Here is an 18,226-nt window from a genome sequence, read left to right on the forward strand (position 1 = left end):
TTGGTAATAAAGGTGGACACGATCCCCGGATTGGTCGCCATCAATCACAGGTCACATGTAAAAACAGATCACCATTCGGATCAACAGTCACAGCCATGCTGTCACTAAATGGCAACTGCACACTGTGCATGAAAGTCGGCCGGATTCATGTCAGCAACTATGTAATGAGGCTCAAAAATAATATTTATACTTTTGCAGGATATCGTTTGAAAATATGTTACAGTAACTTGACAGTAAATCATGAGATGTTTATATTTTCTGGCGTTATCAGGTGTCGGGCTTATGTATGTGATTTGTTTTAAAGGTATTTTTTGCTCTTCGGGCATTCTTTTTGCGCGGTGTGAGCCATGATAGACTTTCCTTAATTTTACCACACGGGGTCGCACGAGACCGTAAATTTGAATACCTTGACTAGACAGCCCCTCCAACCATCCCCAAAAAAAAAAAAAAAGAAATCGTCATGCGCAGAAGGCGCATGAGAACGCACAATCTCCCAACAGTAATGCTGCAAAGGATTACATTTTCTTCATGTGGATGTATAATAGACGGCGGTTTGTTAATTTTGCTGCATTGACGATGAGGATGCATCAACAAAGACACAGTTACTGGATTTACTTTGCTTTGCTTTGTTTTCATGGCTCGTCCGCTTCGCAATTGTCCTACTCCGTTAACGAGGAAGCGAACAAAGGCTTCGTGGTGGGCAACATTGCCAAGGATTTAAACCTCAACTTGCATGAATTGGACACCAGAGATCTGCGTGTGGTTTCCAGCTACAGTAAAGAGTATTTCAACGTGAATTTACAGAGCGGTAACTTATTTGTGAAAGAAAGAATAGACAGGGAGGAGCTCTGTCCGAACGTGGCAAAATGTATGTTGAGGATACAAGCTGTGTTAAACAATCCGATGACGGCACACCGCATTGAGATCATTATTTTGGATATAAATGACAATTCGCCAGCGTTTATAGAAAACGCATACACTTTGAACATTTCTGAATCAGCTTTGCCGGGAGAGCGGTACCTCCTCCCGGTGGCTGTGGACGCAGATTTAGGCAGTAATTCAGTGAGTAGCTATAAGTTAAGCAATAATGAACATTTTACGCTGGATGTGCAGAGCGGAGGAGACCACGGTGTGTCTGCAGAATTGGTACTGCACAAATCTTTAGATCGAGAAAAACAGTCACTCATTACACTCACGCTCACCGCTGTCGACGGGGGTAAACCTCCCAAATCTGGCTCTTTGCAAATACGCGTGAATGTGCTCGATGTTAACGACAATGTGCCCATGTTTACTAAGTCGCTTTATAAAGTGCGTCTGAGCGAAGATGCCGCGCAGGGTTCAGTCGTGATTAAATTAAATGCAACGGATTTAGACGACGGCATGAACAGTAAGATCACGTATTCCTTTATTAAACGAGGCAACAATGATCCATCAAATGTTTTTATTCTAAATGCAGAAACGGGGGAAATCACTGTGAAAGGCACTTTAAATTATGAAGAGACTCCTGCTTATGAAGTCAGGATACAAGCAATGGATCAAGGCCTTTCTCCTCGTAGTGCACATGCTAAATTGCTGATAGAAATAATAGATGTGAATGACAATGCTCCTGAAATAACAGTGACATCACTGATGACGCCTGTAAAAGAAAATGCAGAATTGGGCACGATTGTTGCTTTAGTCACAGTGAATGATAAGGATGGTGGGAACAACGGTGTAACCAACTGTAAGGTTGTTGGATCAGTTCCCTTTAAACTGAAATCTAACTACAAAAATGATTATTCTTTAGTAGTTGATGGAGCACTAGATAGAGAAAATGTCTCTCTTTATAATGTCTCCATCTTAGCCACAGATGAAGGAAGTCCAGCTCTGTCCACTAAAAGGATCATTAGTGTTCATGTTTCTGATGTTAACGATAATGCACCTCGTTTCATGGAACCTGTTATTAATGTGTACGTCAAAGAGAATACCCCAAGTGGATATTCGATTTGTTCCATAAATGCAGTTGATCCTGATTTGGACGCAAATGCAAAAGTTTCATACGCGTTGTTAGATAATGCTCCAAGGAATATTCCAATTTCGTCACTCCTTAACATCAACTCAGAGAGTGGAGACATTGTCAGTTTGCAATCTTTTGACTATGAGAAGTTAAAGACGTTCCAGTTTAAAGTACAGGCCGCAGACTCTGGTGTTCCTCCACTCAGCAGCAACGTGACTGTCAATGTTTTTATCCTGGATGAGAATGACAACAGTCCCGCCATTTTGGCTCCCTATTCTGAGCATGGCTCCGTCAACAGCGAGAGCATCCCCTACTCTGCTGAGGCGGGATACTTTGTTGCCAAGATCAGGGCAGTGGATGCAGACTCTGGCTACAATGCGCTGCTCTCGTATCACCTGTCTGAGCCCAAAGGCAACAACAACCTCTTTCGGATTGGAACCAGCACCGGAGAGATTCGCACCAAGAGGCGAATGAGTGACAATGACCTGAAAAGTCACCCCTTGGTGGTGTCAGTGTGTGATAACGGAGAAGCCTCCCTGTCAGCGACTGTGTCTCTTGACGTGGTGGTGCTTGAAAGCACAGCTGACATCCACCACACTCAGTTCAGACACGTGCCCATCAAGGAGGAAAGCTTTTCTGACTTGCACTTGTACCTGCTCATCGCCATTGTGGCCGTGTCACTGGTCTTCCTTGTCAGCCTGGTCACTTTAGTGGCCTTCAAATGCCACAGACAGACGGACGGACATTTCGACCGGTACGGCGCCCCGATGATCACGACCCACCCTGACGGGAGCTGGTCTTACTCCAAAGCGACTCAGCAGTATGACGTGTGCTTCAGCTCAGACACGCTCAAGAGTGACATGGTGGTATTTCCCACACCCTTTCCGCCTGTAGAAGCAGAACTGATCAGTATTAACGGAGGAGACACCTTTACCAGGACTCAAACTCTTCCTAACAATGAGAAGGTAGGGTGACATTTATTTTATACCCTCAAGTTGACTGGCTGTTAGTTGTAAGCAATGTGTATCGCTGATTATACACTAAAGCAAACAAAAGCAAACATATTATGTATATGTTAACATTAATGTGATAATATCTTGGTCTACTAGAACAAATCACTCTGTTGATGGAGTTATCAGTGTGGTTTTGTGCATAGTTTCCACTTTGTTGGATTTAATAGTGCAGTCGTACTAAACCCCCACCGTTGGTTTAAATAGTTGACAGTTTGTGTGTTCTCAGTAATATTGGCGACACTCTCTGCGGTTCTATACTCGCATTATTCATTTCACATGGTAGGTCAATTGCTTTCCCTTTTACAGAAGCGTGGAACTGCCAGTGTGGAGTAAACAGTGATTTATGACAGGAAAATATGTTGAAATATTGCAGACATAATTATAGATTCATAAAAATGAGTAAAAAAAACTATGTTTACTTGCCCATTTTCCGAACGTATTGGTATAATGTAGGCCAAATGCTTAAAAAGCCTTTTTCTAAATTGGCCCATGTGCAAGTCAATAACCCGTGGCATAGTGGGAAATAATGCCGAACGGAAATCATTAACTTCGGACATCATACAAATTACAGAAACTGCCTACTCCGCTAATTTTCGACTGCATTGGTCTTATTTAGGCCAAAAGGGATAAAATGTATTTCCTGTTAAAAATGCATGCGCAAGTCAATACCCCGTGGCATTATGGGACGTTTTTGGCATGTAGCCTACAAGTTTACGTTTGAACGCATTAGTAAATACGTTCAAATATATTTGCAACGTAAGTTGCAAATGCATTTAAACGTATTTACAATTATTTTTTTTACTCGACATTTGCAGTTTTGCGTTTCCGTACTGTTTGGGGGTGAAAACAGCGACTCTAAATGCCGCTGTCCGTTGTGCTGAAAACCACAGAGATGCGCTTTTCGGGGATCTCCATATCATATATTAGTTTAAGTATCCATCGGTCCTTCTTGTATACCGCTTGTCTGGTTCTAGGCTGTATGGAGTTGTTGGAACCTATCCGAGGGCGAAAGGTGGACCACGTCCCGGATTGGTCACCAATCAGTCACGAGGGCAGAGAAACAGACAACCAACCATTCACAGTCAGTTACATTCACACTGTCACTTGAGTAGGAACTACACACTGCCCGTGTGGAAGCCAGGCGAGTGTACATTCCAACCATTGGCGACTTCACTTTCAGTAAAATATTAGTGTTCCTGTTATCCAACGCTTTAAAAATGGCATTATACCTTATAAAGGGAAAACGGGATTCAACATTCCTGAAGTTATCGAATGTCAGGCCAAAAATCTGATTTTTTTATTTATTTTTTTAAAGGTTTTTGTTGTTGCTGTTGGTCGTGGGCAATTTTGCATGTTCAGTGATTGTCATGAGACTTGTTTAAATTCACCACACGGGGTCGCACGAGACCGTAGATACGAATGTGGTGATTTGGTGACCCACTCAATAGTTCTACTCCGCCCTGCTCCGGCAAATAGAAATCGTCATCAGCCAACAGTTCATGCGCATGAGGCGCACAAAGACGCACAGTTACCTACCTTCAATAATGCTGCATTGGAGTAAATTTTCTCTCTGTGGATGAACAATGGGCGGCAGTCTGTTTAATTTTACTACATCGACGACGAGGATGCATCAACAAAGATACCATTTCTGGATTTACTTTGCTTTGCTTTTTTGTGTTTACGGCCCGTCTGTTTCGCAATTGTCCTACTCCGTTAACGAGGAAGCAAACAAAGGCTTCGTGGTGGGCAACATCGCCAAGGATTTAAACCTCAACTTGCATGAATTGGACACCAGAGATCTGCGTGTGGTTTCCAGCTACAGTAAAGACTATTTCAATGTGAATTTACAGAGCGGTAACTTATTTGTGAAAGAAAGAATAGACAGGGAGGAGCTCTGTCCGAACGTGGCAAAATGTATTTTGAGGATACAAGCTGTGTTAAACAACCCGATGACAGCACACCGCGTTGAGATCATTATTTTAGATATAAATGACAATTCACCAGCTTTTCTAGAAAATGATTACTCCTTGGACATTTTTGAATCTGCTTTACCGGGGGAGCGGTATTTTCTCCCGGTGGCTGCAGACGCAGACTTTGGCAGTAATTCAGTGAGGAGCTATAAGCTAAGCAACAATGAACATTTTACGTTGGATGTGCAGAGCGGAGGAGACCACGGTGTGTCTGCAGAATTAGTACTGCAAAAGTCCTTAGATCGAGAAAAACAATCCCTCATTACACTCACGCTCACCGCTGTCGACGGGGGTAAACCTCCCAAATCTGGCTCTTTGCAAATACGCGTGAATGTGCTCGATGTTAACGACAATGTGCCCACGTTTACTAAGTCGCTTTATAAAGTGCGTCTGAGCGAAGATGCCGCGCTGGGCTCAGTCCTGATTAAATTAAATGCAACAGATTTGGATGAAGGCATGAACAGTAAGATCACATATTCGATAGTAAAACGGAGCCAAAATGATCCATCAAATGTCTTCAATCTAAATTCAGAAACGGGAGAAATCACCGTAAAAGATACATTAAATTATGAAGAGATTCCTGCTTATGAAGTCAGGATTCAAGCAATGGATCAAGGCCCTTTTCCTCGTAGTGCAAATGCTAAACTGCTCATAGAAATAGTAGATGTGAATGACAATGCCCCTGAAATAACAGTGACTTCACTGATGACGCCTGTAAAAGAAAATGCAGAATTAGGCACTATTGTTGCTTTAGTCACAGTGAGTGATAAGGATGGTGGGAACAACGGTGTAACCAACTGTAAGGTTGTTGGATCTGTTCCCTTTAAACTGAAATCAAACTACAAAAATGATTATTCTTTAGTAGTTGATGGAGCACTAGATAGAGAAAATGTCTCTCTTTATAATGTCTCCATCTTAGCCACAGATGAAGGAAGTCCACCTCTGTCCACTAAAAAAATCATTTCTGTTCATGTTTCTGATGTGAACGATAATGCTCCTCGTTTTATGAAACCTGTTATTAATGTGTACGTCAAAGAAAATACCCCAAGTGGATATTCGATTTGTTCCATAAATGCAGTTGATCCTGATTTGGACGCAAATGCAAAAGTTTCATATGCGTTGTTAGATAACGCTCACAGAAATATTCCAATTTTGTCACTTCTTAACATCAACTCAGAGAGTGGAGACATTGTCAGTTTGCAATCTTTTGACTATGAGAAGTTAAAGACGTTTCAATTTAAAGTTCAGGCCACAGACTCTGGTGTTCCTCCGCTCAGCAGCAACGTGACTGTAAACGTTTTTATTCTGGATGAGAATGACAACAGTCCCGTCATTTTGGCTCCTTATTCTGAGCATGGCTCCGTCAACAGTGAGAGCATCCCCTATTCTGCTGAGGCAGGATACTTTGTGGCCAAGATCCGGGCAGTGGATGCAGACTCTGGCTACAACGCGCTGCTCTCCTATCACCTGTCTGAGCCCAAAGGCAACAACAACCTCTTCCGGATCGGAACCAGTACCGGGGAGATTCGCACCAAGAGGCGAATGAGTGACAATGACCTGAAAAGTCACCCCTTGGTGGTGTCGGTGTGTGATAATGGCGAAGCCCCCCTGTCAGCCACTGTGTCTCTTGACGTGGTAGTGCTTGAAAGCACAGCTGACATCCACCATACTCAGTTCAGACACGTGCCCATTAAGGAGGAGACCTTCTCCGACTTGCACTTGTACCTGCTCATCGCCATTGTGGCCGTGTCACTGGTCTTCCTGCTCAGCCTGGTCACTTTAGTAGCCTTCAAATGCCACAGACAGACGGATGGACATTTTGACAGGTACGGCGCCCCGATGATCACCACCCATCCTGACGGGAGCTGGTCTTATTCCAAAGCGACTCAGCAGTATGACGTGTGCTTCAGCTCAGACACGCTCAAGAGTGACATGGTGGTTTTCCCCACACCCTTTCCACCTGTCGAAGCGGAACTGATCAGTATTAATGGATCTGATACATTTACTAGAACTCAGACCTTACCTACTACTGAGAAGGTAGGCTTAAAAATTTAGTGAATTTTATGCTTACACTCTAATTCAAACCACTTTTAAACTGCATTTATGATTTAAAATCAGCAATGACTAAACAGGTTGGCTGGATATTTTATATTTGAAACAAATCCAGATTAGGCAATTTATGTGATGCACATTGATGGTTTTAATTTTAAAAAATGGGGCTCTTTCTTTCGCCATGGTAGTGTAGTGGTTGCCATAGCTGGTGTTTGTTCAGATGTTGTGGAGTCTGTGTTTTAATCTGCATTTTACTTCAAGTCAGCAGGGATAGACTCCAGGCCTCAAGATAAACCATTAGGGAAAGAGACCAATTCCTCTGTCCTTGGTCCTGAATGTTGTTTGAATGGGCAGAGTAGATGCTTTCTTAATTTCTACTCAAACACCACTGATCCCATGCCCAAAAGCAGTACTGTATCACATGCTATTGAAGTGTATAAAATATACAAGTTTCCGATAAGATAGTGTTGTTGTTGTTTTTTTTTTATCACATAGCAACGTTTGGGCTATAATCTGTGGCTAATTGTTTTGCCGAAATGTCTCCATTTCTAAGCAAAATAATGCGGGTAGAACTTTTTTATTTTGATGAGATTTTTTTTTTTAGTTTAGTTTACTTTGACCAAATAACCTGCATGAATACAGTGCTGATCTTTATACAGTTTCAAGATATTTGTACAGTTTCAAGATTCACATTTTGGGCCTTTTAGGGTTTTGCTTTTTGAAGAGGATTGCTGTTTATGTTTCACAATTCCGTAATCTAATTCCTATATTTGCAAGAAAATATTGTTTTAGATTTATTTAATTAACATTACTCATTGGGGGGCAGTTTAAATGAAAACTGATCATAATTTTATAACTTGTAATAGCAATTTAATCGCTTCAACAAGTTCATACGAGTACTGGTCTGCCTCGTATGAGGTCAAATGTTTGTACCAAGTGTGGACGCTTGGGGTCGCATCAGACCACCACTTTGCTCACTGTCTCCGCGGTCCATTTTCACGTCATCAGACTGATCGCATTGTGCGCGCACCCCAAAAGATACTCGAAGGAGCAGGAGAGTGGATGGCATTATGGACGATCGGGCGGTGTTCCGTGGATGAAATGCTGTGATTTTACTTGGGAATCTGTGGAAATGGCAATGGGCATTGGACGCAAGCATGCAAGCCTCTGCTGGCTCTTTTTCGTCGTTTTATGGCACTGCTGCGCTGCTCAGATTTCCTATTCTGTTAACGAAGAGGTGGACAAAGGAACCGTGGTGGGGAACCTTGCGAAGAATTTAAATGTCAACGTGAGGGACTTGCAAACCCGGGATTTAAGTGTCGTGTCTTCTTACAGTAAGGAATATTTCAAGGCCAATTTTCGAACGGGGGAGCTTTATGTTGCTGAGAGAGTAGACCGCGAGGAATTGTGTCCAAACGCGATCAAATGTACTCTCAACTTAGAGGCCATACTGAGGAACCCGATGGCGCTTAATCGAATTGAAATAGTGGTAGATGATTTAAATGACAACCCACCTCGTTTCGTGGAGGAGTCTCATTCAATTAACGTGTCAGAATCCTCACCCACGGGCGAGCATTTTTTACTTCCACTGGCTGTTGACACTGATACTGCCGGAAACTCGGTAAAGACTTACAAGCTGAGCGCAAATGAATATTTTTCCCTAGATGTGCAGGGCGGCGGAGAACAGAGTGTGTCTGCTGAGTTAGTGTTACTAAAAGCTTTAGATAGAGAAAAACAAGCCACGCTAAAATTAACACTGACTGCCGTTGATGGAGGAAAACCCTCCAAAACTGGCACATTACTGTTGCATGTAAATGTTCTGGATGTTAATGATAACACGCCTTCATTTAGTCAAGCGCTGTACAAGGCTCGCGTGAAAGAAAATGCACCGTCTGGGTCTTTAGTGATTCAGTTAAGTGCTACAGATTTAGACGAAGGAGACAATGGGAGACTAAGATTTGCTTTTGTTAAACGTGCACATTTTGACCCCGCGGAAGTGTTTTTAATAGATGCAGACACGGGTGAGATCACTGTAAAAGGTCGTTTGGACTATGAGGCGCAAGCAGCATATGATATTCATGTTCAGGCTACTGATAAAGGTTTGTCGCCTCGGAGAGCAAATGCAAAGCTATTGGTGGAAGTGCTCGACGTGAACGACAACGCTCCAGAAATTGTGGTGACGTCACTCATGAACCCCATTAAAGAAAACGCTGAGATTGGAAGCGTCGTGGCTTCAGTGACTGTAACTGATAAAGATGGAGGGAAAAACGGCAACACTCAGTGTAAACTAAGTGGCTCTGTACCTTTTAAGCTTAATTCCAATTATAAAAACTATTATTCTCTAGTTGTGGATGGCTCACTTGATAGGGAGGAGTATTCATTTTACAATGTCACTCTTGTAGCAAATGATGAGGGGAGTCCTCCTCTATCTAGCACAAGCGTTATCGCCATTCAAGTGGCTGATGTTAATGACAACGCGCCACATTTCTCTGAACCCATTATTAATATTTATGTCAAAGAAAACAGTCCTGTGGGAGCAAGTATCCACAGAATAACCGCAATAGATTTGGATATGAATGTGAACGCAAGAGTGATGTATGCATTATTGGGAGATGCAAATGGAATTCCAATAACATCGGTGATGAACATTAATTCAGAGAGTGGTGATCTAGTCAGTTTGCAGTCCTTTGACTATGAGAAGTTAAAGACGTTTCAGTTTAAAGTTCAGGCCACAGACTCTGGTACTCCTCCGCTCAGCAGCAACGTGACTGTCAACGTTTTTATTCTGGATGAGAATGACAACAGTCCGGCCATTTTGGCTCCCTATTCTGAGCATGGCTCCGTCAACAGCGAGAGTATCCCCTATTCTGCTGAGGCAGGATACTTTGTGGCCAAGATCAGGGCAGTGGATGCAGACTCTGGCTACAACGCGTTGCTCTCCTATCACCTGTCTGAACCCAAAGGCAACAACAACCTCTTCCGGATCGGAACCAGCACCGGGGAGATTCGCACCAAGAGACGAATGAGTGACAATGACCTGAAAAGTCACCCCTTGGTGGTGTCGGTGTGTGATAATGGCGAAGCCCCCCTGTCAGCCACTGTGTCTCTTGACGTGGTGGTGCTTGAAAGCACAGCTGACATCCACCACACTCAGTTCAGACACGTGCCCATCAAGGAGGAAAGCTTCTCCGACTTGCACTTGTACCTGCTCATCGCCATTGTGGCTGTGTCACTGGTTTTTCTGGTCAGCCTGGTCACTTTAGTGGCCTTCAAATGCCACAGACAGACGGACGGACATTTCGACCGGTACGGCGCCCCGATGATCACCACCCACCCTGACGGCAGCTGGTCTTACTCCAAAGCGACTCAGCAGTACGACGTGTGCTTCAGCTCAGACACACTCAAGAGTGATATGGTGGTTTTTCCCACACCCTTTCCGCCTGTAGAAGCAGAACTCATCAGTATTAATGGAGGAGACACTTTTACCAGGACTCAGACTTTACCTAACAGTGAGAAGGTAATGTAGATGGAGCAAACCTGACAGGCCTAACCGACACATAGTACAGTGTTTGTTTGTGTTTTGTTGTCTGTTTTCATGTTTTTATTTGGTATTGAACAATCCAATTTGCTTCATTACCATTTTCTTTGGAATTATGCGTAGGCAAAGCTGTTCTGGATCAATCTTTATACATTAATGAAATAATAAATTGTGGTGTTGAGTAAAACAGTGATTCCAAACCAAGGAAGAGATCGTATCAGAGGTTGCGGTGACAAAATATGTAATTTCATTGAGCTTGTCAGAGATTGATTCATAAATCACATACATTGTGCTTGATTTTTATTCTTATCTATGCCAGTGGTGTATTGTGGTCAGGCAGAACAACTTTAAATGCTCTTCCATCAGTTTGGAGAGTGTTCACTCACTAAACCTTTGTTGCCATTCACACAACAAAGTGCTTGACTATATATAGTTTTGTGTTCAATAAAAAAAAAAAAAAAGCCCAAATTTCTCTCTCAGTCCAATTGCGATAACATTCCGACGAGGTCATTATTTTAGTGTTTATACGTTTTGTTTCATTGTTGTTGGTAGGCTGTGAGTTTTTTTTTTTCCAAAATAAGTAGGGTTATTTGGCTCAATAAAGGCTGGGGGAAAGAATTTATAATTTAGCGATGAATTAATTTGTCTCAGGTCATTGGCGCTGGTGATCAACTAAAAAGTAATTATGGTCATGACTTGAATTGCTTGAATTGAGTGGACGTATGGTATTCACGCAAGTTTACGCTATTCAAATTTTTAATGATGAATGTGGATTTTAGTGTAACTTTCTGGCGTTTTGACCTGGTAGAAAAACTATACTTTTTGACCACAAGATGTCCCCATCGGCCCACAGATGCCAAGCGTAAAACGCTCCTCCTTTTCCTGCATATTTAGAAGTGTATCGTGATTCTTTGTTCGCTGTTTTAGCCCTCGTTGGTGCTCTGACTCGGACATGTTAAAATGATACCGCTGCAGACTGCTATTTCAGTGACATCTGTCTAACGAGCCAGGAAAAGAATGAAACTGGACGACGTTTTTGTTCTTTGGATTTATTTTTCCTTGCCTTTGTTTTACTTATGGAGTGTGGCATCAGCACAAATTGTTTATTCAATTACGGAAGAATCAAACCCTGGAACCACTGTGGGCAATTTAGCAAAGGATTTACACTTCGATGGCCAGGATTTGGAATTGAGAGATTTGCAAATATCAGGACCGAATGCCAGGTATTTGGAAGTCAATGCCAAAACGGGAATACTTCTGGTAAAGGACAGAATAGACCGAGAGGAGCTCTGCTCTCGCCGTTTGAAGTGCTCTTTGGAAGTGGAAGCCATTGCAAACGCGCCCCTGAATCTCTATCGTTTTGAGGTTGCAATTGTGGACATAAACGACAATGTCCCATTTTTCCGACAACCTGAGATTGTTCTGAATGTCTCTGAGTCGGCTTTTACTGGAGAACGATTTACTTTACCAAAAGCTTTCGACGCAGATGTCGGCAGTAATTCAGTCAAAAGCTATAAACTGAGCCAAAATGAGCATTTCTCATTGGATATGCAGAACGCGGGTGAGCAATCTATGTCTGCTGAATTGGTGCTGCAAAAAGCTCTGGACCGCGAGAAACAGTCGGTGATCGAGCTCACGTTAACAGCTCTGGATGGAGGAAAACCTGCTAAATCGGGGATGCTGCAAGTCACAGTTGTTGTGCAGGATGTTAATGACAATATTCCAATATTTGTCAACGCTTTATACAAAGCCACTGTGATTGAAAATTCTCCGTCAGGCACAAGCGTTATGTCAGTGCATGCTCATGATTTAGATGAAGGCGATAATGGAGAAATTGTGTATTCTTTTATAAATCATGACGGTGATAATGACGTTGACAAATTTGCGATTAATTCAGTGACAGGGGAAATTACAGTAAATGGTGAATTGGATCACGAAAAGAGCAATGCTGTTGAAATCAGAGTGCAAGCAAAAGACAAAGGCACGAACTCAAGAGCCTCACATTGTAAAATACTCGTTGAAATCATTGACATTAATGATAACCCACCCAAAATATCAGTGACGTCACTCGTCGACGTGGTGAGGGAAGATGCACCGCTCGACACAATGGTGGGACTCTTAACGGTGAAAGACAATGACACAGACAAAAACGGTGTTGTTAATGTACAAATAATTGAGCATGTCCCGTTTAAAATAAAAAACACGTACAAAAATCACTATTCTTTGGTTGTAGACGGTGCCCTGGACAGAGAGCAGATTTCTAAATATAATATTACAATTAAGGCGTCTGATGAAGGTGTTCCTTCGCTATCCAGTACATCTGTAATAACTGTGTATGTTTCTGATATCAATGACAATGCGCCCCGCTTTGGAGAAGCCGTAATTCATATTTTTGTGAAAGAAAACAGTCCCGCTGGTACCGTTATTTATACTGTGAAAGCAGATGATCCAGATGTGGGTGAAAATGCAAAAATATCCTTTTCAGTTATCAGTAATCGCAAAGATGACACAGTAAGGTCAAACATTAACATCAACTCGGATAGTGGAGATATAGTGGCTTTACAATCTTTTGACTATGAGAAGGTAAAGATGTTTCAATTTAAAGTTCAGGCTACAGACTCTGGTGTTCCTCCACTCAGCAGCAACGTGACTGTAAATATTTTTATCCTGGATGAGAATGACAACAGTCCGGCTATTTTGGCTCCCTATTCTGAGCATGGCTCCGTCAACAGCGAGAGCATCCCCTATTCTGCTGAGGCGGGATACTTTGTGGCCAAGATCAGGGCTGTGGATGCAGACTCTGGCTACAACGCACTGCTCTCCTATCACCTGTCTGAGCCCAAAGGCAACAACAACCTCTTCCGGATCGGAACCAGCACCGGGGAGATTCGCACCAAGAGGCGAATGAGTGACAATGATCTGAAAAGTCACCCCTTGGTGGTGTCGGTGTGTGATCACGGAGAAGCCTCCCTGTCAGCGACTGTGTCTCTTGACGTGGTGGTGCTTGAAAGCACAGCTGACATCCACCACACGCAATTCAGACACGTGCCCATCAAGGAGGAGAGCTTCTCCGATTTGCACTTGTACCTGCTCATCGCCATTGTGGCCGTGTCGCTGGTCTTCCTGCTCAGCCTGGTCTCTTTAGTGGCCTTCAAATGCCACAGACAGACGGACGGACATTTCGACAGGTACGGTGCTCCGATGATCACCACCCACCCTGATGGGAGCTGGTCTTACTCCAAAGCGACTCAGCAGTACGACGTGTGCTTCAGCTCAGACACGCTCAAGAGTGACATGGTGGTATTCCCCACCCCCTTTCCGCCTGTAGAGGCAGAACTGATCAGTATTAATGAAGGGGACACCTTTACCAGGACTCAAACTCTTCCTAACAGCGAGAAGGTGAGTTATAATGACCTGGAGTCAATAATATTTCCCCTGAATTGAGATTTCCATCCAGTGTCAGTGTCTGTTCTGAGGAGCCAGAAGCGCTGTCCATGGTGCTGACAGAGAGCAGGCTCACACAAATCGACTGCAGCAGCATAGTTCAAAATATTTCAGTTTTGCCAATGTTGGCCAATCTACTAATCTGTTATTTTACAATAATTGTAGCTTCACTTCACTGAGCTACAATAACATTTCAAAAGGAGCTCAATATGTTCCAGCAACACCTTAGGTCAACCAGATTTGGCTTTTGCTTGGCTGATGATTTGTCAATAGTTCAGTAGCCGATTTGAGTTATCACTCTAAGCATTGGATGTGGGGCCACCACAATCTAGTTTTGGTTTTCATTGCTACCTGCTCTTTGCAGGTGGGCATCGTATTAGTTTATCATGATGGCATAACCGTGACTCACTTGGAGGTTTTCATGTTAATGCTGTACAGCGAGTAATGTTCTTTTTTTGAATAATACAATGTCGATAGTAGATGATCAAATGCATTTTACTGGTCCTCTAGTCCGGTGGTTCCCAACTTTTCTTGGCTTGTGTACCCCCTCACTCATACCTGTTAATGATTCTCCAAAATTAGAACGCAACACAACTGATACAAAAAAAAAAAAAAAATGCTTGAACATTTAATTCTTTAGTTTTTTTTTTGTTGAAATGAAACATATTTACACACACATATTTTGCCTTGTCAATCAATAGTAAAAATTAAAAATAAAGAAAATATTCTGCCTTTGACATATACCTCTTTTAACATCGCCCCCCCCAAAGGTGCTCTTTTTAAAGAAGCATCCTTTCAACTGTAAATAGAATTTCAGAGTTACTGTAGCAGCTTTGTTTTCATCGCTCATTTTAGCTTTAGTGAGAAACATGAGTTGACACGCGGCTGTTGTGATTTTGGCCCAGCTGTGCCACTGCAGAATATTGTCTCTCCGGGAAACTAGTTGTAGTGCATACATACCAGTTTTATGATGAGCTAATGAAATCACTGAAAATGTACTTATCATCTTGGAAGTAAATTAATAAATGTTTCCACATACGCCTTGCAATGTGCTGATGTTGGAAAGCAGTATCGTCATAAGAATATACATTGCTTTGTATTTTCAAATTGCCATTCTCCTGAATAGATATTTTGAAAACATTGTGTTGTGTTTTTCGATGTAGGAACATGAGGTCTTAGAAGCCATCCGATTTTGGGAATTTTCTTGAATTAAATCACAGAACTAACTTCTTTGGAAGCAACTATAAATAATATACTATTTATTTGAATTCATATTGATACACAACTATGGCAAAGCGATGAGCATGTAAGCATCAGAAATTGTCTCATAATGTTTGCCAATCATGTTTTGTTTATTCGTACCGACAGTATATGGAGCATGGACAAAAGAGGTGATTTTTGTGTTTTGTAGCTTGCTATTCACGATAGGCTCTCACAAACATGTTTATTGAACAGCAAGCTCCACCAAGTTAGGTTGTGAAATTAGTACAAGGAATTCTGTCATTAATGAGGTTTGACCTTTATTTCCTCACTCCTGCTGGTCGCATCCGTATTCCTCTTGATGCTCAGCATGCATATATTATTCACCTAAAGCTTGCTTCTTCCTCTCCCCCTCTCAGTGCTTGTTATGCTTTACCATCCCCCCCTCTCCTTCACCGCCAGTTTCTGAGGAGGGGAGCAGCTGAGGGAACTAACAGGGAGTTAATGTCCATCGCCGCAGACATGTGTGCTATCAGCTCCGTAACGTTGCAAACATGAACTAATTTATATATATTCATTAGCATTCCTGATGTGTACACTGCACAGGTGGCACTGGTACAGTCAAGCAAGGCACATACAACATATTTCAATATTTCTTTTACACAGTGGGAATGCTGCTGTTGTATTTCTATAGATTGAACATTTTCTTCTTTCTAAATTGGTTAAATAATGACAGTAAAGTTCAGTTCAGCACTGTGACGTGTCGAATCTGTCATGCTGTAAGTCACTCAGACGACATGACCTCATTTCAGGGAGTGGTCCAGCACAAACAAGCGCTGTCCGATGTGACTACTGAATCTCCCTCGCTTCAGTGCGAGGGAGATTTGATCGAGGCTTTGTGTGCTTACACGCAGCAGAGGATTCGTATGCGCGTGTGTGTGTGAGAGTACAAGTGGGTCATCTTGTGATATAAAGATGGCTGCTTCCTCCATTCTGTTCTTTTTTCCCCTTCCAATATCCTCCCGATGCTGTGCTTCCCTAAACAATGCCTGAGGTCCCCTCCCTGCATAAAAGTGCTTGAGTGCCTGTACTGCACGCTGCAGCTCTCTGTGAATATGAGTGGAGGAGGCTGGGGGGAGGGGGAGGTAATTTTCCGCTCCCCGCTGCTGCTACTGCAGCTTCAGCACCGACCACGCTATCAGTTCAGCTCAGCCTTCTTACTTTGCGCATGGGCAGGGTGGGGCGAGGTGGACAGCATCTAATGTCAGGGCAGGGCAAGTGTGTGGCCTGTGAGGCTGATTCGAATGAGAAGAGGCTTTTTTTATATGCAGCCATCAGAACATTCAGTATTTTTTTTTTCATTCTACAATGTCTCTTATCACTCAGTTGAGGTGCAATAGCGTGACATGAATATGCTGATGTCCGCCAAAGGATGACATCAGCATGTGCCTTATGAAAGCTCCCTTAATGCTGCAGAATACATTAAATTATTTATTCCTCAATACATTATCCTACATGAACCTCACAGCAAAGTGGTTCTCTGACAAAAAGCATAATGTTGATGTGGAGATTTGATTTGATGTGTGTGTCTTTTAGAAGAGGTTATTGAATTCTGTAAAATGAAGCAGCAGCATCCATCTGTGATATATTTTTTTGTCAGTTATCTCTTGTAGTGCACTTCCTGTTTTTCTACTCTCACAAGGGCGTGTCCTTTGCGCAAGTGAGGCAGACGCTGCTGTCTGCGGTTACCATGGAGACAACTCTCAGCCTTAATGAAATCATGTACTCTTCTGTTGCCTAGGAGCTGCCTGGATGCACCCGCCTCCACTCGGGCATTTTTTTTTAGCATGTGCAGAATATGTGAGCTCAAATGAAAACAGGTCAACATTGTAAAGACATACAAGGGTGAAATTTTATCATGGGCAAAAAAGCCAAATCATTTTTTATAATGATTAAGAGGAGAATGTGAAAGCAGAAAGACAAATGGGGTCTTTTGAGCAGAGGATCAGCAGTCGCAGCTTGAGTCTGTTGTAAGAAAAGTAGCTTTTGAGCACAAGATGGGGGAAAACACATTAAATAGATGCCTTGTAGCTGAGTGGAAACATTTTCCAATTGGTCACGGCTAAAGGAGAGAAATTTTCATCCCACTTGTTTCCCCCAGCCTGTTCTCCTTGCATTTGTCCTCCTTGCATTTGCTCCGTTCTCTCTAGGGAGTGGCATCGGGATGTTGTTTTTGTCATTAGATTAGCTTGTCATGCTCACATCCTCAGCTTCCACTCTCATCCCATATGGTGAGGATAAAGAGCCAAGACATCCAAAGAGGGAAATGTCCAAAGCCTGCCTGCATTTCCTGATAGCTTTGTTCAGCGTCTGTTTGATTTATGCATTGGCTAAATTGGGAGGAAGGCACTGTTTAACCCCAGAAGGAGGGATTTGTGATCCTTTTAGTTCTCTCTCTGCCTAACCTTTATTTTTTGAAAGCATCATCCACAAGGGATGAGGATGAGCACAAACATAATCAGAGAAATGTTTCTTGTCCACCTGTGTAAAGGGATTACCATGAGGCCGGAAATGTTTAATTTTGCAATAAGGACAAAATGATGCATGGTGCGCAATACTTTATATTGTGCAAAAAAATAACATTACAATGCTGTGCAGGTGTTGATCTTTGCTAAGACTGGTCTTTGCAATTATTCCTCTATGTTGATTGTGGGGGTACTGATGCCAGTATTGATATCAGTGCTAATACTGTACTTCTGTACTCATAAAAAAAGGCCCAATACCACAACACCGATACCACTTTACCAGTCTGACATATAAGAGTATAAGAGAGTGAAGTTAGAGATGTTCATCAGTGTGGAGGTATTTTAAGGTAAACACGGAGATCTAAGTGATTGATTGGAGTGATAGCAATTTACTTCAAATATCCTGTTACAGTTTTATTTTCTAGCTTGTGGTAACCTCAAGAAGCATCTTGCAGGGCTTTTTGCTCACCTGATTTTGTAATTAACAC

The 18,226-nt window shown here is 42.5% G+C and overlaps 1 protein-coding gene across 5 annotated transcripts in view; it reads left to right on the top strand.

Moving 5' to 3' along the window:
• The window catches only part of LOC147060948 (protocadherin alpha-5-like), a 133,491-nt gene that overhangs the window by 98,663 nt on the left and 16,602 nt on the right, over positions 1–18,226 (top strand). Inside the window, exon 1 of one of the 5 annotated variants that reach the window (XM_085906293.1) lies at positions 19–2,961. The exons of 1 other annotated variant lie outside the window; for it this stretch is intronic. In XM_085906293.1, the coding sequence (XP_085762419.1) occupies positions 529–2,961 (2,433 nt within the window). In that variant the 5' untranslated portion in view covers positions 19–528. Of the gene's footprint in view, positions 1–18; positions 2,962–4,613; positions 7,017–8,137; positions 10,549–11,477; positions 13,969–18,226 lie in introns of those variants that run through there. 3 more of the 5 variants (XM_085906296.1, XM_085906294.1, XM_085906295.1) reach the window with 3 other exon arrangements.

This window comes from Syngnathus leptorhynchus, chromosome 2, assembly GCF_054491065.1.
Source record: "Syngnathus leptorhynchus isolate UIUO chromosome 2, UIUO_Slep, whole genome shotgun sequence".
In the NCBI taxonomy this organism is placed as follows: domain Eukaryota; kingdom Metazoa; phylum Chordata; class Actinopteri; order Syngnathiformes; family Syngnathidae; genus Syngnathus; species Syngnathus leptorhynchus.